The sequence below is a fragment of the Lontra canadensis genome, unplaced genomic scaffold (assembly GCF_010015895.1).
Source record: "Lontra canadensis isolate GAN:19392208 unplaced genomic scaffold, GSC_riverotter_1.0 scaffold179, whole genome shotgun sequence".
NCBI lineage: Eukaryota > Metazoa > Chordata > Mammalia > Carnivora > Mustelidae > Lontra > Lontra canadensis.
Genome location: NW_022631173.1, coordinates 2,173,002 through 2,199,000, shown reverse-complemented (window position 1 = coordinate 2,199,000; position 25,999 = coordinate 2,173,002). Strand labels below are relative to the sequence as shown.

At 35.7% G+C, this 25,999-nt stretch overlaps 1 protein-coding gene across 4 annotated transcripts in view; it reads right to left on the bottom strand.

Annotated features, from left to right (window-relative positions):
- The window catches only part of SPATA6 (spermatogenesis associated 6), a 133,551-nt gene that overhangs the window by 83,530 nt on the left and 24,022 nt on the right, over positions 1–25,999 (bottom strand). For 3 of the 4 annotated variants that reach the window (XM_032846647.1, XM_032846648.1, XM_032846649.1), the window contains exons 4-6: positions 9,139–9,180; positions 8,001–8,125; positions 111–191 (exon numbers count right to left, since the gene is read on the bottom strand). In XM_032846647.1, the coding sequence (XP_032702538.1) occupies positions 111–191; positions 8,001–8,125; positions 9,139–9,180 (248 nt within the window). Of the gene's footprint in view, positions 1–110; positions 192–8,000; positions 8,126–9,138; positions 9,204–25,999 lie in introns of all 4 variants that reach the window. The other variant, XM_032846650.1, reaches the window with a different exon arrangement.

The window sequence follows — 25,999 nt, the reverse complement described above, 5'->3', positions numbered from 1 at the left end:
CCAAAAGTGAAAAGAGTTACAGCCAAAATACAAGAATAATTCTTGCCCAATGCCCATAAATATGAACAAATAAGTTAAACCATTAAATACTTTAAATAAATGAGTTCAACCTGAGTGCGGCACTTCCTTGAGCTTATCAGACATTCAGTAATCACTGAGGTTGTAGAAAATTCCAGCTTTGGAGCAATTCCCTGAGGGGAAAAAGGGTAGTATTACATATTTCAATTTTTAGAAAAATAGAATTATTAGTGATAAAATTATGACCTGAAGTAACAGATATCTGTCAAGATTTAGCTGCTTCATTTGTTAGTTTGACCTTCTTATTAAAGATAAAGACAATACAGTGATGCTAAATTTTGGCAAGAAACCATTTCATTGCTGATGATTCCCGTAGAAGTGATTATATTACCTTTATGTAAAAATTACTATATTTTTTCATTGTCAAGTACTTCCCTGTCAAATTATTCTAAGATTTTAAACTATGATAAAATATCAAAGTCATAAATATATAAGAACACTTAGTGGATTTGAGTTCTTTTTACTTTTACAAATTAAGACATACTTAACTATATACTCAAGAAATACTTTGGATAGTCTCCTCATGTTAAAAAAAATTACAGCTTCTAGGTATGCAGTTCCTGAAAACAGAGGAGAAAGACGTCTCTACCAATAGCTCCAACATTTTTTTCCATAATGTATAGGTTACTCTCAGATCTATGAATGAACCTGGCTTCTGTTTCTCACAACCTTTCAAACATCAGCTTGAACACTGTTTTAAAATAAGTGGAGACAAATGGTAAAATTCAAAGGAAGAGTCACGAAGCACCTGCCTAGATATTTGGAAGCATACCAATTGTATATTCACCAAAGCATTAAAAGATACTGTGTAGGCCCAGTGCAACTTTATTCTAACATAGCTGAAGTCAGATATTTGTCCTTTACAGACCCAGCCTCTGACATACTAACTTGAGAGTTTCAAACACCGTATTACAGAAAAGGTAAATATATGTATTGCCTAAGAATTAACTAAATGATGGTTTTTCTGCAAACATAACTTTTACTAATGAAGTCCATAATGCCCACTTGTTAGTTACCCTGTTGCCTCACAGGATATTACTTAGCAGTTTAAAACAAGAGTAAACACTTATTATCTCAGATAGTTTCTATGGTTTGGGAATCTGGCAGAGGCTGAATGGGGTGGTTCTGGCTTGAAATCTCTCATGAGATTACGGTCAAGATGATGTTTCGGCTGCTGTCATCTGCAGGTTTGCCTGGGGCAGGAAGATCTGCTTCCTAAGGCTTGTTCAGATAGCTCTTGGCTGGAGGCCTCAGTTCTTTTCTAGCTTTTAGCAAGAGGACTCAGCTCCTCTATCCCACAAACCTCTCCTCAAGTGACCTCATGCCATGGCAGCTAGTTCTCCCAGAGCAAAGCAAGGAGGAAGCCATAACTGTTTAATGACCTAGTCTCCTAAATCTAACACTGTCACATCTATCACATCCTATTTATTAGAGTCCTGAAGTATAGGCCACACTCAAGGACAAAGGAGTTAGACTTCCTTTTCAGCAGAGGAGTACCAAAAATTTTGTGGACATATTTTAAAACCACCATGGTTCACCCTCTGACCACATGTTACTTATACTCCTTTCATGTGTCAACCAATCTCATGCTCTACCAAGAAAAGAAAAGAAGAAATGTCTCATCCTTTTATAGCTTCAGCTTGAAATCCAGGATGTTGGCATCTAAGTCAAATCCTTATTCAGCTTCCTCAGATGTGGTTCTTTAAGGATAGTTTCTAGAATACAGTTCCTCAGAGTTAGAAGACTTATGAACCACAGAGACAAGTTATCTGCCCCACACGTACCCAAAGCACACACATGCAGCAAGTGCAGGGTAATTACTCCAGATATTCTTGTTCAAAAGGGAGAAAATAAGTCAGATGGGAATCACTGGCCCATAGAAATTCTAAGATACAGCCAGGAGAATGTTAGAAGTTCCTTGATTACAAATTTAGTCCTGTTCCTCCCAGAAATAACTACCCCCTGGGCTCCTCTGGGCTCTTGCTCCTGATCTTTGCATTATTATTCCTTTTCAAGGAGAAGTAGACCATGTTTGGAGCTGCACAATGTTCTGAGTGTGAGTCCTATCAACAGAATTTTGGGGGTCCAAAGGCCTATTCATTTTGTGAGATCTCTCGCATTTCAGACCAAGCTGGTGGTGTTTCTACCAATATGGTGCTCTTAAAAAATTTTTTTGGTTCTCATATGAATCTTACTAAAGTTTATTCCATTAGACATGAGCTACACCCTCTCTACACTCAGCTTCTGCTGAGACTGCCCTTAAGCATCTTTGAAAAAAAAATCAATGTTTGATTCAATTATTTTCTGAGATAATGTCTTGGATCTTCCTGAGATTTTAATGAAGGGTTTTATAGTTATGCCTTTGGTTTCACCGTCAGACCACAATTTCCCAAAAGTGCCTGGAATGATTTTTGCTCAGAAGTCATTCATTAATTTTAGCATTATTTGCCATCAGGAAAGGCTGGGAATCTTTAGGAACAGTAAGTTCCAACTCATTTTTGCTGAACAGCCTTTCCTTTTGCTTATCTCTGTCCTCTCATATTTTGCTATAAAGCAGCAAGAGAAAACCAAGAAGACCCTCTAACTCTCTATCTGAAAGTCTTAGACACACCATTCATTTCATATTTCTTTCCTTCCCACATTACTGCAGGTGGCTGTGTGGCTAAACTTTCTGTCATTACATAACAAGGAACCCTTTTATCCCTAATTTCCAATAACATTTACCTTATTTTCCTGCAAACACACATCTGAATTTCTTCAAGACCTTTCAAGATTTCACAGACATTCTAGCAAAGCCTTTCCAGCTTCTGTCCTCTCTATAGAGGTTCCTGAGTGTCTTCACACATGGCAGTTGGCTTAGCCCAAAGTGACTGATACAGGAGTGAGAGCAAGGAAGAAGCCATAGTGCATTTAATGCCCTGGTCTCCAGTCTAATACTGTCAATTCACCATGTTCTTTATCTGTTATAGTCACTAAGTATAGTCTGGAGAACTAGCTCTGCCTTTGGAAGAGAGAAGTAACAAATCATGTGTGGATGTATTTTATAACTACCATAGCCTGGATTACAACTTATCACTTTATCCTTCCCATATATATCACTGATCACATAGCAAATACTCAGTGTTTTAGCCATTATTTTCACTGAGCTTTCAAAACTAATATGTATCAGTTGGGGTTCTCCAGGAAAACAGAACATATATATAACTAACATGTAATATACTATATAAGTATATAGTATATATATGGGGGGGGAGAGATTGATTCATTTTAAGGAATTGGTTCATGTGATTTTGAGAGTGGCAAGCCCAAAATCCATAGGGCAATCCACAAGTTGGCAACTCACACAAAAGTTGTTATTGCAGTCTTGAGTGTGAAATTTGTAAGCAAGCTAGCAGGCTATAAACTCAGGAAGTATTGCTTGCTTTCTTCCTTTCTTTTTGTTTTTGAGATTTTACTTATTTATTTGACAGAGAGAGAAAGCACAGAAGAGGAGGGAGAGGGAGAAGCAGACTCCCTCCTGAGCAGGAAGCCCCACACAGGGCTCAATCCCAGGACACTGGGATCATGACCTGAGCCGAAAGCAGATGCCCAACCAACTGAGCCACCCAGGTGCCCCTCAGGAAGTATTTCTACATAACAGTTTTGAGGCAGAATTCCTTATTGTTCAGGAAACCTCAGTTTTTGCTCTTCAGGCTTCAACTAATTGGGTGAGATCCACCTACACTGTCAATAGTAATCTCCTATACCTAAAGTCAACTGCTCGTAAATATTAATTACATCTACACAATACTTTCACAGTAACATCTAGACTAGCATTTGGCCAAACAACTGGCACCATAACCTAACCAAGTTGACACATAAAATTAATCAGACTCCATCTCAAATGTCAGTTCCTCTATGAAGTCTGTAAGATGTGATTCATTCATTCAATTCAATCGAGTGGCATTTAAGTACCAACTTCATGCAAAGTACTGTGCTAAGAGTTAAATTCAAAGATGAGAAAGCCACAGATGCTGTTTGCATGGAGTCCACAGCCTTAAGGGGGGATTAACATCAGCACTGTCATCATCTCCACAGCCATCAGCATGTCACTCATACTTCTGAGTGTTCTCCATGCCAGGTATAGCTATAACCATTTACGTTTCATTAATGCACCCAGCAGCCCTATGAGATCTTCATATGATAGTGCTTTGCTTAAGTTTAGTCAGGTAGTCTGCAAGAGTACCAAGATTTAATCCCAGAAGAACCCCTTGCCACAGCAATGGGTTCAAGACTCAGACAGATGTCACAAGAATTCTGAGGAAGGGTGCACTGTCGTCTGCCAGGACAACAAACTACTGATGGGAGTGTTTTATCCATTCGCATTTAAATAGAATAATTGATATGACTGGACTTTTATCTGCCATTTATTTGGCTCTTCAGTTTACATGTGCCATATCTTTTGATTCTTCCATTCTTTCTAGGAATCTCACCTGTTGTCTACATGGCTTGGTGGTCATCCAATGAACCTATAAACATTCCACTCTTTGTTGATCATCTGTATGTGGCTTGGGGAATACATTCAAAGATAGTCAGGTCTGCAATTTCTACTGAGTTTCACTTTTTGCTGGGCACTTATGGTCTCGTCACATGTACATTGTTTCAGAGTCAGCCAGGAATGGGTGGAGAGCTTATCTCAGCCCTTCCATTGCTCCCTTACTTCTTTGAACTTTTTGGCAGATGCGCTGCTCACTCTAGTTGGAACTGCCATTGACCTATCAAAGCTATGGTGTTTCTTCTACCACTTGCATCCAAATCCAGTGAAGACACACTGCCGTCCTTACGATTCTAACACCAATTCCAATGTGTAGGTTTTCCAATAGCACCAAGAAATTCTCTATGACACCAGGTAGGGGTCCTATAATTTAACTCAGTTCTGACACCAGCTACCTGGCAATAGCATTAGATCCCAGAGGTTAAGGAATCAGTCCCACCAGACTGTGCCTAGCCCACTTCAGATGCAATCACAAGTCTGGGTTGTTACCTATGTTCCTGACAGATTGGGTAGAATTTGAAGGTCCCCGTGACTGCCACCCCAGTTCAATTTACTGGCTAGAGAGGCTCACACAACTCAGGAAATAGTTTACTGTTTACCAATTTATTACAAAAGACTATGATAAAGGATACAGATGAACAGACAGATGGAAGAGATTCATGGAGCAAAGTATGTGGGAAGGGACATGGAGCAATGCCTTCCCCAGGGAAACCATTTTCCCAAGAGCTGCCTCCATGAGTCCAGCAACCTAAGAGCTCTCTAAACCCAGGCCCTTTGTTTTTTTATGGAGGCTTTATTACATAGGCAAGATTGATTAAATCACTGGCCATTGGTATTTTAATGCAATCTCCAGCCTCATCTATACTCCCCAGAGGTCAAGGGTCTTAAAGTTCTAACCCTCTAATACCAGGGTTGTTCCTCCTGGCAACCAGCCCCCATCCTTAGGTTATCTAGAAGCTTTCCAAAAGTCACCTCATTAACGTAACCAAAGACACCTTTACTGCTCCCCATCACTTAGGAAATGCCAAGGATTCTGGGAGCTCTGTGCCAGAACAAGAATAAAGACCAAATATATATTTCTTACTTTAAATCACAGTATCGCAGTCTCACCCTTCAAAATTGATTTTGACCTCTCTGGTAGCAGAGCTTCTGATTTTTCTGCCCAACCCCAGGATTGGTGAAGCTACAATTCTCACTGGCCTCACAGGGTATGGGAGTTATCCCAGGCAAGAAGATCCATGCGGCCGCTATTTTTATCCAAAGCTTTAGCCATTATTTAAGCATAAACACTTTTTTTTTTTTTTTTTTTTTTTAGTTCTAGTTGGTTAACATACAGTGCAATTATTAGTTTCAGATGTATAATATAGTTATTGCCAATTAGTTTCCGGTGTTCTGAAATTGTTTTTTTGTGATGATTTTGTCCAGTTTTATACCTGTTGTTTATGGAGAGAGGAATTACAACCTCTTCAAACCACCATTACCCAAAGTCTTAAATTACATATATGTGTGTGTGTATTTTTTGCCTTAGTAATCCAACACCTGAATGTATATAAAAGTAACCAAAGGCCACAGTCGCCAAACTGTGGAAAGAACCAAGATGCCCTTCAACGGACGAATGGATAAGGAAGATGTGATCCATATACACTATGGAGTATTATGCCTCCATCAGAAAGGATGAATACCCAACTTTCGTAGCAACATGGATGGGACTGGAAGAGATTATGCTGAGTGAAATAAGTCAAGCAGAGAGAGTCAATTATCATATGGTTTCACTTATTTGTGGAGCATAACAAATAGCATGGAGGACAAGGGAAGTTAGAGAGGAGAAGGGAGTTGAGGGAAATTGGAAGGGGAGGTGAACCATGAGAGACTATGGATTCTGAAAAACAATCTGAGGGTTTTAAAGGGGCAGGGGGTGGGAGGTTGGGGGAACCAGGTGGTGAGTATTGGAGAGGGCACGGATTGCACAGAGCACTGGGTGTGTTGCAAAAACAATGAATACTGTTACGCTGAAAATAAATTTAAAAAATTAAAATTAAATTTAAAAAATAAAAGAAAGAAAGAAATAAAAAGTAACCCAAAGTAAATGAAGAAGAGACTTATTAATGGTCCATACTTTGATGTTTATATTGCCAATTTGGTATAATACAGCATTTTAAATTACTTTCAAAACACCATAATTTTAAAATCATATTTTTTTCATTGCAAGCTTCCATACATTTGCTGAAACACTCTTTGAAGGTTTTTATAATATAGAAGACGGCTAATAGATACTGATAATATCCCAAAGGAAGTATATTTTCTTAGATTTGCTAGTCAGTCAACTTTAACACTTCTAGCAAGCTGAAATTGCTATTTCCCAGAACAGAGTATATCATAAACCTAGACCCAAGGGAAAAGTATTTAATTCACCATATTGGCTCATGGATCACCCCACTTTCCTTACTCATACAACTTTAACATTTTATAAAGGTAGTAAAAAAATGTTTGTCCAAATTATTTCAACCTAGACATCTTTTGCTATTCTTCTTCTTTGAAATAGCACAGTCTTCTCTCAGTTTCTCTAAGCAGAAGACATTTTCCGGGATAAATATATTTTTAAATCACCCAACGAAAGTTGAAAGGAGTTGGGGGAAAGAATGAAAGAGTTGGCTGTCACAATGCTGCTTTCACTTTTAGGTATATAAATGTATATTTCCATGACATGAAAAACAATCTATCTAAACTCTTACTAATGAGCATTTAAATCATTTTTATTTTTCATTATTATGAACAATGCTATTAATGAACATCCCTAGGAAGGCTCTTAGCATACCAGAGAGAATACATTTTCATGTTACATACCTATAAGGCAAGAGGCTATGAGAATCTTTGCCTTTACTAGATAATTCTGAATTGTGGTGGTTCTAACTTACATGGCATAGCAGCATGTAAGAGTTTTTCACACTTCTAATATTGTCAGATTTTATTAAATTTTACCAACCCTATGACTATAAGAATGAAATCATCGGGTTGTTTTAATTTGATTTCCCTATATGCTAATGAAATTGAGCATCTTTTCAAATATTTATTGGTCTTTCTTTTGAGAGAACGATAAAGAAGAAAGAAGAGACAGACATGGAAAGTAGGGAGGTGGGAGGCAGAAAAAGAAGAGAAAAATCTTAAGAATATAAGGCAAATTAATGCTTGTTAATTCTGGATGAAAGATGCATGGGTTTTATTCAGATTTCAGTATGTTTAAAATACATCATAATTTCATAAAAAATTATGTTTTGAACCAAATTAAACTCTGAACTAGTTCTTCACATTTCAGGTATTAAAGCATATGTGGTGGTTTTTGACAATGATCCCACATCACAGTTTGATTCAGAAAATTGTAAGCACTTACTCGAAGGCCAGAAATCCTCCTCATGGTAACCTGGCGGTTTGAATCATGGTGTCCAGAAATTTGGTTTGGACCCGGGAACATGAAATCTCGTGTATTTTCATCATATGTAGACAGTGTTTCACCCACTACAAGAAAGATACCCTATGATTCAAATTATAACAAAATATTCTATTTAGAAATAAAATCATCAAGTACGATATATATATAGTGCCTGACGCCTTACTGAAATTTCTGCTTCAGGGCCTTTTTTTTTCTCTATGAAATAAAAATTAAAAGAAAGTTATGTTAAATGGATTCCTTACTTAGAAATGTAGTACATATTACTACTTCTCCCTCCACCTTTTATAGAAGGGAGATAGTCATGTAAATTTTGTGAGTACCTATGTGTTTCCAGAGGAAAAAAGTCCTTGTAAACATATCAAGTTGGTATGACATTTACAAATCTAAAATGTAATTACCAGCTCCATAAATTTTTTCTATCTTCCATTCTTTTCTAATCGCCCTTATAAGGCACTAGGTTACATGTTGGGAAAAAATGAAAGTATTTTCTAGAATCTGTGGTTACACAAATTAGGTATATATGTAATAATCAAAATCTTTAAGGTTACTAAATTTCAGTAACACATAACTCCATTTTACACATAGAATAATTATTTAAGATAGAATTCTCCTAAAAATCACATAAGTAAATAACAGAAATCAAGCTATCCTCCATATATTAATTTTAATTTTACCTACCCTGGAAATTTGTAATGTTTACTAAATAGTTAAGGTTTTATTCCACCCCCCCCTCACTCAACACACAAAAACAAAGATAATTACTTTATAAGCAAAAAAATATAGTTTAAGGAAAATCACAAAAACGCAAAGTCGGTTTTTATGAATGGCACAAAATATGCTAGGAGAATAGCATACAATTTTCCACTTTTCTTTATTATTATTTATTCAACTTAGAACAATATAGTCAAACACTATTTATGTCAATCTTTATGTATTTATGTATTTGTGCATAGTGGACCAATACGAGAAACTCAACATTGTTCTTAATTTGGGAAGAAGGGAAAAATATGTATTTTTTAAAAGCATTCTTTGACATGGGTTTGCATATCAATTACCTTATCAAAATATAATACAGTACCTGGTGGAACTAGTTGAATCAACTCAAACAATGCTGTATCATCTGAAAGTTTAAAGAAAAATTTCCTTAAACAAATTAACAATAAACAAAAATTAGTTACTTTATCATAAAAGTATCTAAAAGTCAAAATAATTGCTGTTTATATATGCTTATATATGTTTATTTCTTAGTTTATGTATATATCTTAGCACATGTTTATGTTTATGTTTGTTTATATCTTAGTATACTATGTATATTTTTTGGTTGCTTTGTCTCTTAGGGTTTTATTAATCAATAGTAGAGATTATCCCTTTGATCTCTCTGGGGTTTTTTCCTGATTTTTTTTCTTTTAAGACTATCTTTTTAGAGCAGTTTCAGGTTTACAACAAAATTGAGAGGAAAATACAGAGATTTCCCACATATCCCTGTCCCCACACAGGCAGAACCTCCCCACCATCAACAGCACTCAAAGGAATAGCACTTTTTTTTTACTAAGCATAAGCCTCCATAGGCACATCATAATCACCCAAAGTCCATGGCTTACCTTGGGGCTCACTCTCTGGGTTTAGACAAATAAATGCATAATGACATATTCCACCATTACAGTATCATTCATAGTATTTTCACCTTCCTGGCTTTCCTCTTTGCTTTGCCTAGTCATCTCTCTCCTGCACTTCAATTTGCTCCCACGAGCAGCCACTGACATTCTTACTGTTCCCATAGCTTTGCCTTTTCCAGAAGTCATATTATAATCACACAGTATTCAGGTTTTCCACATTGGCTTCTTTCACTCAATAACATGCATTTAAGTGTCCTTCATGTTGTTCATGGCTTGACAGTTCATTTCTTGTAAGTGCTGAATAATAATCATTGTCTGGATGTACCACATTTTATTAATCCATTCACCTTCTATGGGCATCTTGGTTGCTTCCAAGTTTTGGTAGTTATAACCGCTGCTCTAAACACCCTTGTTCAGGTTTTTATGTGGACATAAGTTTTTAACTCCTTTGGGTAAATACTAAAAGGGTAGTTGCTGGTTTAAATGTTAAGAGTATGTTTAGTTTTGTAATAAGCCACCAGTCTCCAAATTGCTGTTCCATTATGAATTCCTACCCGCAATATATAAGAATATATAAGAAGAATTCTTGTTGTTCAATATCCTCATCAACATTTGGTGGTGTCAGTATTTTGAATTTTGACCATTCTAGTAATATGGTGTTATCTCGTTTTAATTTGGATTTTCCCAGAGACATATGGTATGGAGCATCTTTTCATATGCTTATTTGCCATCTTTATATCTTCTTTGATGAAGTATCTTTTAAGGTATTTGGCCCATTTTTAAAAATAATGTTGCTTGTTATTTTATTATTGAGTTTTAAAAGTTCTTTGTATATTTTGGATAAATGTCCTTTATCAATATTTTATAAATATTTTCTCCTAATCTGTGGTTTATCTTTTAATTCTCTTGATACTGTCTTTCTCAGAGTAGAAATTTTTAATTTAAATGAAATCCAGCTTATCGATTATTTCTTTCATTGATGATATCTTTGGTGTTGCCCCTAAAAGGGCATTGTTGTACTCAAGGTCATCTAGGTTTCTTCCTATGTTATCTTCTAACAGTTTTATGGTTTTGTATTTACAATTAGGTCTATGATCTATTTTGAGTTAATTTTTGTTAAGGGTGTATTGTCTGTATCTAGATTCCTTTTGTCGCATTTGGATGCCTAAGTGTTCTAGCAACAAAAACCATCTTTGGTCCTCTGTATTGCCTTTGCTCTTTTATCAAAGTCAGTTGATTATATTTTTTTGGGGGGGTCTATTTCTGGGCTCTCTATATATCTTTATGAATATAAATTATGTCTTATTTCTTAAGCAGTGCTGTGAGGAAAACAGGGTATATTATATACCTCCTTATATTTTTAATATGCCTGAAGTATTTTATAATACATTTATAAAAATAAGAATAAAAGAGGAACTGTGTCTCGTCTCCCCTTCCAGGACCCATGAAAAAGGCATAATCTCTTTCTTTCTTTAAATTCTGCCATTATCACCCAAAGGAAAGTCTCAATCATTTAACCCAATACCAGTGTGTCCTATTTATGAAGAAATATTAAATAGTTTCTATAGGTTATAATTTGGAATAAGTTAAAAAAAAAACCTGATATGGCTCTTTTCCTCAAGAACTTTACATTGCATTGAAAATATAAACATTAAAGGAAATAAACACACAAATAAACTTTAACTACAAGCCACATGTACAATTAAGGCACTACAGGTAGTGCTATAAAAGACTATACTAACAAGTCCTAATCTATTCCAGGATTCAGAGAAGCCTGAAGAAGAGCTCCTTAGGATCTGATCTACAGCATGAACTGGTGTAAACTGGGGGACTAAGGAGGTAGAGTTTTTTAAGTAGGAGGAATAGGATGTTCAAAAGCTTTAAGCAGAACATAGCAAGGTAATCTGAGAGATCAGGTGTTTGAAAAATAACCCTTCTGCAAAAATCAACTTAAAAAGGTAAACAATGAAAGCATGAGAGACATAAAAAGGTAGTAAAAAAATAATGTCTGAAACTCAATAGAAGAAGGAAACAGAGAAATAATTTGAGGCATTTGAGGCTGCTTTTCTTTTTGGATATCTGACAGTCCTGACAGAGGTAGCTTAGAGGCTGAGAAGCTGAACATAGCTTTTGATAAATTCATGAAGTAAAGGATGAAAAATTGGAGTATCATGCCCTTTATAACCTTGGAAAGAGGCAGGAGGGGAGGTATGCTGGTAAAAGATGATGGCCTAATAAACTGGCTAGGCTGTAAGATTAGATCTTGAAAAGATAAACTACAAGGGTAAAGAGTAAACTAAAAATAGATAGCCAGCACTTTATACTGAATGCTTGTATTCTCCCCAAAATTAATATGTTGAAATCCTAGTCCTCAATGTGCTTTCAGAGTTGGGGCCTTTGGGAGGTAGGGCAAATCCTCATAATGAGATTTTTAAAAAGAGACCCCAGAGAGCTTCCTTTCTTATTCTGTCACATGAGGATACAGAGAGAAGATGGCTATCTACAAACAGAGAGGGAACTCTCACCAAACACCAAATCTGGTCACCTTGATCTGAGACTTCCCAGCCTCCAGAACTGTAAGAAAAAACTTTTATAGTTTATAAGCCACCTAGTCTGTGGTATTTTGCTATAGCAACCCAAATGAACTAAGACAGCCAACTAGGAACTAAGGGCTAAATTCGAATTATCCCAAATCCTATCCAAATTAAGGTGGTCCAGAATTGTTAATGCCCCCTAGGTATCTGCCAAATCCCAATCATAAATCTTTTCTAAAAGAAAATACTATCATCTAAGTTTTTAAATTATTTCAAAAATTTTTACATTTGAAGTCTGACAATCAATGAAAACTGACCAAGTATACAGGAAAAATGAAAATTGGGATAGAAAAAGAAGAAAAGTAACAGACAATAAAAACAGGTCAACAAGAGATCCAGAAAAATTAGTAATCAGACTGGGACTTAAAATATGCTTAATATGTTTAATAAAATAAAATGCAAGGTTGAGAATGTTAGTTGAGAACTAGAAACTATTATAAAGAACCACGGGGAAATTTTTTAACTGAAAAATACAACAAGAACAAAAAAACCATAACAGGTAGATTTATCAGATTATAAATGACCCTGGAGAGCTCAACAGAATTAGAAGACACAAGTACCTTGAGTAAAGCACAGAAAGCCAAAAGGATGGAGAACATAAAAAAGGGGAAAAAAGGATACAGTGTGTAACTGGATTTGTAAAAGGAAAGAAGAGAAAGGGACAAAAGCAATATTTGAAAGGTTAATGCCGGAGAATTTATTTGAAGAAAGATATCAAGATACGAACACCGAGCGGAATATATTTTAAAATATACACATACATACATGAACAAATATATGCAGAGTTGGGCACATCAAAGTAAAACTACAGGAAAAAAAGACATAAGAGAAGATATTAAAAGTAGCCAGTGGACAATGACAGAATACCTTTAACAAAGTAACAATAAAATTGACAGCTGATTTTTCAACAAAAACTTAGGGAATGAAATCAGTATGTTCTAAGAGCTAGGAGGCAATAATTCCAAGTTCAGCAAAACTACCCTTCAAAAATTAAGAAAAAATAAAGACATTTCAAATTAAAAAACAACAACAACAAGAAGATAATCCATCACCAAAAGACCACTGAGAAAGGAACTGTGAAAGAATTTTCTTCAGAAAAAAGCACTAAACTGAGAAAGAAGCTCAAAAACAAAGGAAATAAAGAACAACCAAAAAGGTAAAATACGGTGGTAAAGTGAAAAGATGATGCTGATACAACAATAATAATTTATTTTGTGTAGTTTAACTGCATACTAATCTAGAATGCAGGACAAAAAAACACATAAAATCTAGAAGGGACATAAATGAAGTCAAGTAGCTTTAAGCTTCTCCACTCCTAGAAAAGGTAAAAATAAAAATATATATATTAGGGTTTGATAAGTGAAGCATGCATTCTGCAATCTGTACGGTAACCACTGAAAAAAACAAAATAGTAAAGAACATGCCCTTCCAAGTTAATGAAAGAGCAGAAAATAGAAGAAAAAAAGAAGAACAATAAAAATCAATAATCAGAACAAATAAAAAGTAAATATTATGGTAGATTTAAACCAAAATATATCAGTAAATACATTTTTTATGTAAACTTTTTATTTTGAGATGAAGATTCACATGCAGTAAGAAGCAAGACAGAAAGACTACATATACTTTTTACCCATTTTCCCCCAATGCAAAAATACACCATAGTCCCCTCTTATCTGTGGGGGATATATTCCAAGATCCCCAGTGGGTGCCTGTAATCATGGACAGCCCTGATCCCTATATTTACTATGTTTTTTCCTGTATATACATACCTATAATAAAGTTTAATTTATAAATTAGGTATTGTAAGAGATTAACAATAAGTAATAATAAGATAGAAAAATTATAACAAATACTATAATTATGTGAAAGTGATCTTTCTCCCTCTCTCAAAATATCTTATTGTACTGTATTCACCCTTCTTCTTGTGATGATGTGAGATGATAAAATAACTGATAAGATGAAGTGAGGTGAATGATTGTTAGGGTACTACTGAAGTGAGGTGAATGATAGTGTTAGGTTACTACTGACCTTCTGACAATAATAGGTCAGATGGAGGATCATGTGCTACTGGACTGTAGGTAACTGAAACCATGGAAAGCAAAACCCAACATAAGGGGGGACTACTATAGCAGAATATATCACAACCACAGTGACATTGATACAATCCACTGGTTTTTTTTTTAGATTTTTCCAGTTTTATTTGTATTCATTTCTGTGTGAGTGTGTGTCTATATTTAGTTCTATATACTTCTGTTGGGTCTGTAGGTTTGTGTTTACCACCACAGCCAAGATACAGAAGGGCTGCATCACACCTGTAACCACACCCACCTTCCTCCCCAAACCCATCCCTACCCCCTGATAACTAATGGCCTGTTTCCAGTTTCTATAATTATATCACACATTGTAAGAAAAAGTCTAAATCAACCAATTAAAAGACAGATTGAAATTTTATTCATTTTTGTTTAAATTTTTTTTTTCAGATTGTATTTTTAAAGAAAGAAAACTATTTTCAAATCTGCTTGTAAGACACACACATAAAATACAAGGACATATAAAGATAGAAAACAAAAATATAAATAAAGGCATAATATATTTAAAAAAATCTACAAAGACATAATATATAATATACAAAGTAAAACAAAACAAAACAAACAAAACCCTTCTGGCTTGGCTGCACTAGAAAAGAGAGAAATCATCCAAGAAAAGGATCAAAATAATAAAAGGTTCAATTCACCAGCTGATGAATACATGGTAACACTGGCCAAGAGAAAAGAGAGAAGACACAAATTACTAATATCAGGAATTAAAAGAGATAGAGATATCAAAAAATTCTAATAAGACATTATGAATACATCCGTGCTACTGAATGTATTGAAGGTACCTGATCTGAATCATAATTCAAACAAAAGTGATTGAACAATTATAATACAATTGGGGAAATATTAACTGAGTGGATATTTGATGATGATAAGAAACCAGTATTTTTTGGTGTGAGGTAAAGCTGTTCCTTTATTTTAGACATCCATATCTGATCCAATCTTGACGTCTACTTCAAAATGATCTTCCTTATTAAAAAAAAAAAACAAATTTCTACCAAAAGAAAACTTAAAACTTCTATAGATATAGAAAAACTAAATGGTTTTATATATATGCACACATGCATATGTGTATATGTATGTGTTCACATATATATATATGTAGAGATACACACAATTTGTTAGTTAAAACCTAACAACAGCAACAACAACAACGGCAACAACAAAACACTAAGTCAGTGACTTCACTGGTGAATTCTTTCAAACTTCTAAGTTAGAAAATATGTCAATTATGTACACACTCTTTCAAGGGCCATAAAAGAAAGAACACTTCTCAACTTGTCTTATAAGCTCAGCAAAACCTTGAAATCAAAACATGACAAGAAGCTCAAAAAAAAAAAAAAAAAAGACAGGCTATCTATCCAAAACCTACATTTTAGATATTGGTTTCTATAGATAAAGTCATATGATGTCTGAGATTTACTTCAAAATAATCTAAAAAAAAAAGTGATGATCTAAAAAAGGGTATAGGGGCATGTGGGTGGCTCAGTCACTTAAACATCTGCCTTCAGTTCAGGTCATGATGCCAGGGTCCTGGGCTCGAGCCCCATATCAGGCTCTCTGCTCAATGGAGAATCTGCTGCTCCCTTTCTCTCTGTCCTCCCTCAACTCATGCTCTCTCTCTCTCTTACTCACTCTTTATCTTAAATAAATAAACAAAATCTTTAAAAAAAAAAGGAATTTAAAAAAGTGACTTCAAAATATTCTAAAAGAAGGGGGAGATAGAGATAAAACAACATTAGCCATGAGTTGATAACTACTGAACTGAGTGATAAGTCAGGCATGTTTATTTTTCTCTTTTGTTTACTTTTGTATATTTATTAAATTTTCTCTTAATAAAAAGGTTTTTTAAAGTATTTTTGATTAAAGAAAGTTGTGTGTGTGCTCTAAAAGCATCACTGTGAAAACTCCCATTATACTGTTTTGCTAAAGTTCTCTTCTGCCTTTTCCACTAAATCTACAGAAATTATACAATGGAATACTGTTCAGCCATAAAAAAGAAGAAACCCTACCATGTGGAATGACACGGATAGATGTTGAAAACATTACGCAAAATGAAATAAGTCAGACAGAGAAAGACATACTCTATGATTTCATTTATATACAGAATTAAAAACAAAAAGCGAAAAAAAAAAAAAGTGAAAAACCCCACCAAACTCTAAAAAAGAGAGTTACCAGAGGCAGGTTACCAGAGGCAGGTGGTGGGGGAAGGATAAATGGAAGGAAGGTGGTCAAGTTATAAAGATAAGTACTGGGGATGTGATATACAAATGATGACTGCCATTACCACTGCTGTATGACATACAGGGATACTGTTGAGAGAGTCAGTCCTAAGAGTTCTCATCACAAGAGAAATTTTCTGTCCTTTTCTTCGTATTGTATCTATATAATGGATGATAACTAAACCTCTCATGGTAGGGAGCCTGGGTGGTGCATTCTGTTAAGCAGCTGACTCTTGGTTTCATTTAGGTCATGATCTCAGGGTCATGGGATCCAGCACCCCATTGGCTCTGCACTAAGCGCAGAGTCTGCTTAAGATTCTCTCTCCCCTCTGCCTCTGCCCTTCCCAACCACGCACTCAGCTCAGTGTGCGCTCAGGTGTGCGCACTCCCTCTCTAAAATAAATAAATAAAACAAATAAAATAAACACAACATAGTAATTGTTTCACATTATACATAAGCCAAACCATCATGTTGTATACCTTAAACTGATATAATGATGTATGCCAATTATTTCCCAATAAAACTGGGGGGAAAAAAAGTTTTTAGAGGAGGACTCTTACCAAGAAATTAATCATCTCCTTTTAGTCTTTACCATCTAATTTTGTCAACCGTTCATCTTCTTTCTTATTACATTTCTAAACCTCTAGGTCCCTACCACTTTTCACTGAAGATGAAATACGTTCCTTTCAAACACAAGACTTTGTCATAATTTTGAGTAATATCAACTTCCATGTGACTACCTCATACAACAGCTCTAATCTCCTCCAATCCAGTACATTTATGCAAAGATTCTGCTTATTTATTTATATGTCTCATTCTTCTTTTACTAAAATGGGCCTATATTTGATTTATTTCTGAATCCTCTATATTCTCTCAGAGTTATGGGGTCTGCATAGGCAATCGAAAAGCTGGAAAAAAACAAATTCCAGTTCTTATCATAGGTCAGTGGATAAGGAACTTTTGTGTAAGACAACGTTAAGGAAATTTTGTGTAAGACAACGTTACTATTATCCCTTGAATCACATTGCGCATTCTATGACTACACCATGCTGTTTTTCATCCCTTTTCCAATAGACGGAAGAACAGAAAAGGATTAATGCTAAACATGGTGCTGAAATAAGAGCTAGGCTTTTAAGAAACTTGATCTATTGCACTCAAAACAATTCTAATTCTTGACCACCAAGAAAAGTCCTGTCTTTTAGAAAATAAAATGACTTTTGTTAAACAAGACTGGGATAAGCTGTCTTAATTTTCTATACATACCAACACTGTATTTTCCTGAGGTCACTTATTCTGCAACCTCAACTACTTGAAAAACATGATTACAAACCAGAAAATATACTTTTAAAAAAAGGATAAGGGTAGTCAAAATAACAGTAGTATTTACTACCATCTAGAGAATATCTTGTTTGCCATTAGTGTGAAGCTCATAGGAGCTTCACACTAATCCTCAAAACAACCTTAAGAAGTCAGTGCTCCCCTTCAGATAAGACACAGAGCCTAAAGGTTAAGGTTTCCAAAAATCCTAAATTCCTGAGCTGAGATTTTATCTTGGCTCTAATGGTCTTCAAAGTCTGTACTGTTTTCCTTAACAGCCTACTGGAACTAGAAAGTGAGACTTAAAATACAAATGTTAGATGAGGAAACTGTATTTTGAACGAGGAGTAAAATAAGTAGCTAGATGGGAGTGAGTATGAGGCAGGGAATGTATTTTTTTAAGATGGGAATATACAGCATGTTTATATGGGGTGAGGGTTCACAAAAAGAGAGAAGTTGAAGATACAGGAGGAGTTAAAAATATCTAATGACTGAGGGGTGTTTGGTGGCACAGTCAGTTAAGCGTTGACTTTTGGTTTTGACTCAGGTTGTGATCTCAGGGTTGTGAGACTGAGCACTGCCTTGGGCTCTGCGATCAGTATGGAGTCGGCTTGAGTTTCTCACACACTCTCTGTCTGCCCCCAGCCCTGTTCGCATGCACGTGCTCTCTCTCTTTCTCTCAAATAAATAAATCTGTTTAAAAAAAGAATCTAATGATCAAGACACTAGAGATGGCATAAGGAGACAGGTAAGGGGACAAGTAGATAGAAAAACACTGAGCGGAAAAATTCTAATACTAGGAGAAATAAGATAAAAATGACTAATAATGTAGGTGACTTAGGACAAGGAAGGTAGATCACTACCATAACCTCAATTTTGGTTGGCAATGTAGGAAGTAGAGTCATCTGTTAATCTTAAGAATGTTGAAGTTTAAATGCCTGGAGTATCCTATCAGATAAATTAGACAAGAAATTCTCCAAGAAGTAAAAAGTCTAAAAGGTAGCACTGAGAAGCAACTTATGCTGGTACCAATCTGAAGGTCAAGAGGGTCAATCAGCAACACCAAACTCAGCTAGAATAAAAGCCAGGAAGGCAAGTGGTAGCTATGACCCTTCATGAAGAATCTCTTATATGTCAGCCTCGATGTAATATCTAGCTTAATGAAATATCTAAGGTAAAATAAGATACAGAAAGTTTCAAATGTTGTAGCCAACACAGAGAGAACATGCCTTTTTTTAGCACCCATGCCATGTTTTTATTTGATCTCTATCCTAGATGCCCAGGGAAAAAAATATCAGTAAATTCTAAGCAGTAGTATTATAGGCCATGTGCTCAAATTTCAATACAAATTAACAATATTTTTAAAAGATATTTAAAGGGATCATGAATAAATATTTTAAATAGAACAAAGTACATCAGACTCAATATGAAAGTTCAGCAAAATGATTGGAAATGAGATAAATATTTTTTGGTCACCTCCCTGTATATCAGACACAAACACATACATACACACACACACACTCACAAGGAAGGAAAAAAAGAAAAGAAAATTGGGTAAAGAGCTTTATTCCCAAAAGCCACAGAATAGATAACAGTCAGAAATAAACATAAGATCTATATGGCAAGTACAAAAACATACATACACAGGTGTGTGTGTGCACACATATATATCCCCCCAAAACCTTAGTAATAGACAGAAGGAAAACAAATTTAAATAAGTCAATAAACATTGCATATCTAAATGGGAAGAATGAATAATGTAAAAATGCCACTTGTCCCAAAGTACAATTAAAATTAAGATTCAAAGAGATTTATCTTAGACCCTGAAACATGATTCTAAGTACATCCATAAAACTAACATGTAGGAATATGAATATGTGTATATCAAATTTAAAATATGGGTTACAGGGGTGCCTGGGTGGCTCAGTCATTAAGTGTCTGCCTTCGGCTCAGGTCATGATCCCAGGGTCCTGGGATTGAGTCCCACATCAGGCTCCCTGCTCAGGGGGAAAAAAAGTCTTCTCCCTCTTCCTCTGCCTGCCATTCTGCCTGCTTGTGCTCTCTATCTCACTGTCAAATAAATAAATAAAATCTTTTAAAAAAATATGATTACAGAAAGCTCTAAAAATTAACCACACAGTATCAGCCAAATAATATACACTTAGAATAAACAGACATAATGGAGGAAAAAGGAATGGGAGAGTACACAGAGACAGGATGAGGGTAGAAAGGATATTAATGGGGAACAGATTTCTGCTTCTGCTAATGGCAATTTATACAAAGCAGACCAATCATCCTACTAAGAAGATTTTTTAAAAATCTGGTCAAACTATTTTTAAAAATCTGCTTGAAAGCACAGAGAAGCAAATAAGGCTGTGAAGAATTACAGTGCCAAAATCCAGAGAAGAAGAAAAATCCAGGAGGATGAACCAGATATTGGAGTTGTTTTCTCTCTAAGGACATCTGCTAATACCACATGAAGAACTGATAAATTCAGCTGAGATTTTGGTGGTCTTGCAGACCTAGAAGCAAAATATGACTGTACAGCTTACCAACAAAGAGAGATTTTCATAAATTTTCCATACTTAAGCTCCTAAAAGGGCCCAGGAACAAAGATGAACCGGAAATAACCTGGTTTTGACAAGGACTGAAACCTGGCTTCAAATGACCTTAATTAGTGACATCAGACTGACATGATCAAGGATTGCCAGTGCTACTCACGGCCTAGAACAGGCAAATAAAAGCAAAGAAAACTTATCTGGAGAAAGATAGCATGATGCCATGCCCCCAATTTTTTCTACAATTTTTCACATACAATGTCCAATACACCAAACAACTAGGAATAGTTATAGTTATTTTTAGGAAATTGTAAAGCATTATTAACTAAACTAATTATATACCTAATCTATGACCCAAAAATTCTACTCCTAAGACTACACCAAGAGAATGAGTATATATGGTTACCAAAATATTTATAAAAATACCCATAGTAGCTTTATTCATCATAATCCAAGACTAAAAACAATCCTGATTAATAGAAAAATGAATAAATTATAGTATAGTCATACAGTGGAATACCAAAGGGCAATAAAAAAGAATGGTTTACTGAGACAAACAACACAGATGATTCTCACAGACATGAGCCATATCAAAGAAATATATATTCTATGATTTAATTTATATGAAGGTCAAGAATAGACAAAAATAATCAATGTTGATGAAAGTCAGAATAGTGGTTATCTTGAGGGGAGTACTGACTGGTAGAGGCACACAGAAACCTTTTTGGGCAATGGAAACACTAAGTCTTGGTGAATGGTGATTACTGATATACACAGATGTCACTAATCACTGATGAGTACACAGGGTTAAAATTAGTACATTAGATACAACACAAAAAAAATAGCTAAGACAATTTTCAAAAATTATAAACCTGGAGGACTCAAACTACCAGATATCAAAACTGAAACTACAGTAATTAAGAAAGCATAGTATATACGCAAGAATGGACAAACAGACCTATGAAACAGGGCAAAGACTCTAGAAAAAAATTTACATATATGGAGGCACTTAATTTATGACAAAGTAACATTATAGAGTGATGAGAATAAGAAAAGTTTTTTCATTAAATAGCATTTTACACACACATATATAAAATAAAAATGAAATTTTATCCCTACTTCAAACCATAGATAAAAATGAAATCCAGGTAAAGTGTAAATCTAAACGTAAAAAGTAAAGGTATAAGGTTTTTGGTTAGAAGACAGAAGATAGAAGAGCATCTTCATAACTTAGGGTAGGGAAAGAATTCTTAAACGTGACCAAAAAAAAGCACTAAGCATAAAGAAAAAATTAATAAGTCAAACTACATTATTAAATTAGGCTATATTAAAAGTAATTTGTTCATCAAAAGAACAAGAACAACTAATAGATAAAAAATGCAAGCCACAGAGTAGAAGATATTGCATCACAAGTAAATAACAGAGGATTTGTAACTAGAAAATATAGAACATTCCTACAAATTAATAAGAAAACCTGATATAGAAATGAACAAGAGACAAACATTTCACACATATTATAAAAAGGTGTCCAGAAAGATTGATAAATAAATGAAGAATTCGTCCACCTGATTTGTCTTCAGGGAAATGCCAAATAAAACCATTAATCACCCATCCTAATAACTAAAATGAAATGGTCCAGCAATGCCAGGAGTTGGGAAGGACATGGAGAACTACTTTCATCCATGGCAGAGTGTATACTGGTGGAACAACACTGAAACTGTTTGGCATTGTCTGCTCATGTTAACCCTAAGACACCACAATTTTACTTCTATGTATATACCAAATAGGAATGCGTACTCATGAGCACCAAGTCATGTAATCAGGAGTGCTCAGAGCAACATTATTCAAAATAGGAGGGCACCTGGGTGGCTCAGTGGGTTAAGCCTCTGCCTTCCCCTTGGGTCATGATTTCAGGGTCCTGGGCTTGAGCCCCGCATCGGGCTCTCTGCTTGGTGGGGAGCCTGCTTCCCCCTCTCTCTCTGCCTGCCTCTCTGCTTACTTGTGATCTCTCTCTCTGTCAAATAAATAAATAAAATCTTTTTAAAAAATAGCAAAAACTAGTAACCTAAATGCCCATCAGTGTCCACAAAGAACAGAATAAATAAACTGGAGTAGAGTCATGTAATAAAATATTATACAGCAGTAAAGATGAGTGGATTAGTTACAACAACACAGATAAATTTCTCAACCAAAATGCTGAGCAAAAAAGTCAGGCACAAAAGAATTCACACAGTATGATTCCATTTATTTAGTGTTCCAAAATACGCAAAGCTAAATTATATTAGACATTAAAATGAAAATTCTTTTGTGAAATAGAGAGGAAATAGCGATTAAGGGGCGTATAAGTTCTAGCAATGCTCTAGTTCTTCTGGTTACACAGGTGTTCACACTGTAATACAATTTCCTTTTTTTTTTTTTTAAGATTTTATTTATTTACTTGTTAGAGAGACCATGAGCAGGGGGAGTGGCAGACAGAGCCGGCAGAGGGAGAAGCAGGCTCCCCACTGAGCAAGGAGGCCAACATGGGACTTGATCTGAGGACCCTGGGATCATGATCTAAGCTGATGGCAGATGGTTAATCGACTGAGCCACCCAGGCATCCCTCACACTGCAATATTACAAAGAACTATAAATAAATATGGTAGTTAAACATGGTAGGTTAAACATACACATTAGCTATGTTCCCTTCTGAACCCTCACTAAAAAAACAAAAGATTAAACACAGACACACACACACTCCCTCTCTCTCTCTTTCTCTCTCTCTCTCAATGGCAAAACCTGAGAGGAAACAATTTGAACAGAAGTGGTAACTGAGTTAACAGGAGAAAGGATCTTAAGCCAATAGACAGGAAAGCTTAGAAGCAATCCATATTATACTCAGGAATTCCTAACAGATTTAGTAATTGGTGGTGCCAGGTACCTCTGAAAATGACAGAATCAATGGAGCTAAAAGCCAGAGCAGCTGAAAGTTTAAGAAGCAGTCAAAAACCCAGATCCTTCCTCCAGTGTACAGTGCTAGGAAACTGTCTTTCCTCATACCCAGGCAGGTAACTGGAAATTTATTCTCTGGAGGGGGTGGGACAGGGAGAAAAGGGTGGGAGGGAGGGTGGGGAGATGAGGCAAAGAGGATTAGTCATCCTTGTCCTTGGAATGGAAACAGCAGATATCACTGATAGCAGGGGTACTATCTGAAAACAGGCAGATGAAGTCTGGGCTACATACTGATACTTGACCACAACTGGTTTTTCCACAAGGTTCTAAAATCAGTAGTAGCCAAGTTTATAGCCTCTAGGAGAAAGATATGACTTATTTTTCTACTGAACATGACCAGCTAAAGAGAAAAGACATAAAAAGATGCCGAATCCTAAGTTTTCCAATAAGATGACCCAGAGAAATTATCCTAACTAGAAAGTCCATACTGACAATCTCCATCCAGGAGGAACCCCCAAAAGATTCGGTAATTAGTAGTGCCAGGCACCTTTGGCACATAATTTCTAAAAGCATACTAGTCTTCTGCTCTTCAAATATGAACAGATGGCCAATAATTTGATGACATCCTCTAATATGAAAGGCAGAAACAAAAACACAAAGCAGAAAATAAAAGCAGAAGCAGCAGAGTTTATTTTCCCAAATCCCCTCATAAAAACAGACACAGCAATTACATAGCAAAACCATAAACCTATGGACAACATTTATAATAAAGTAAGGTGATAAGATATCTCTACAAACCACTCATTCACAAAACCCATGGGTATCACCATCCATCTATTCAGGGAAGCAAAAGGAAGTAAGGGGCAATCTAAAGGACCTGGGAAGAGAACCCCAAAATAGCCAACAGGTGCTCACTGGGAAGCACAGGTCAATTTGAGAAAAGTAGCTGAAACTGGGCAAATGTTTGCCCATTCTAATAGTTGGTGAATTCGAAAGATTTAAGGTAAGTTCCAAAGACGGTAGTCTGGCAACCTGTAAGAACGATAGAAACTGACTACCCAGGGTTCAGAGCCCAAGAAATTAGACAGCTAGGACAGAGCCCAAGGAACTAGAAGAAACTGAAGAGAAGAGAATAAAAATTAAACAGGTATCCAGATTGGCAATGAAGAAGTCAAACTCTCTTTGCAGATGATATGATTCTTTATACGGAAAACCCAAAGGACTCCACCCCCAAACTACTAGAACTCATACAGCAATTCAGTAACATGGCAGGATACAAAGTCAATGTACAGAAATCAGTGGCTTTCTTATACACTAACAATGAAAATACAGAAAGGGACATTAGAGAATCGATTCCATTTACTATAGCACCAAGAACCATAAGATACCTGGGAATAAACCTAACCAAAGAGGTAAAGGATCTGTACTCGAGGAACTACAGAACACTCATGAAAGAAATCAAAGAAGACACAAAAATATGGAAGACCATTCCATGCTCTTGGATCGGAAGAATAAACATTGTTAAAACGTCTCTACTGCCTAGAGCAATCTATACTTTTAATGCCATTCCAATCAAAATTCCACCGGTATTTTTCAAAGAGCTGGAGCAAATAATCCTAAAATTTGTATGGAATCAGAAGAGACCCTGAATTGCTAAGGAAATGTTGAAAAACAAAAATAAAACTGGTGGCATCACGTTACCTGATTTCAAGCTTTACTACAAAGCTGTGATCACCAAGACAGCATGGTACTGGCATAAAAACAGACACATAGACCAGTGGAACAGAGTAGAGAGCCCAGATATGGGCCGTCAACTCTATGGTCAAATAATCTTCGACAAAGCAGGAAAAAATATAGAGTGGAAAAAAGACAGTCTCTTCAATAAATGGTGCTGGGAAAATTGGCAGCTATATGTAGAAGAATGAAAATCGACCATTCTCTTACACCATACACAAAGATAAACTCGAAATGGATAAAAGACCTCAACGTGAGACAGGAATCCAGCAGAATCCTAGAGGAGAACATAGGTAGTAACCTCTTCGATATCAGCCACAGCAACTTCTTTCAAGATATGTCTCCAAAGGCAAAGGAAACAAAAGCGAAAATGAACTTTTGGGACTTCATCAAGATCAAAAGCTTCTGCACAGCAAAGGAAACAGTCAAGAAAACAAAGAGGCAACCCATGGAATGGGAGAAGATATTTGCAAATGACAGTACAGACAAAAGGTTGATATCCAGGATCTATAAAGAACTTCTCAAACTCAACACACACAAAACAGATAATCATGTCAAAAAATGGGCAGAAGACATGAGAAGACATTTCTCCAATGAAGACATACAAATGGCTATCAGACATATGAAAAACTGTTCATCATCACTAGCCAAGCCATCAGGGAGATTCAAATTAAAACCACATTGAGATACCACCTTACACCAGTTAGAATGGCCAAAATTAGCAAGACAGGAACATCTTCCAAGACACAACGTGTGTTGGAGAGGATGTGGAGAAAGGGGAACCCTCTTACACTGTTGGTGGGAATGCAAGTTGGGGCAGCCAATTTGGAGAACAGTGTGGAGATTCCTCAAGAAATTAAATATAGAGCT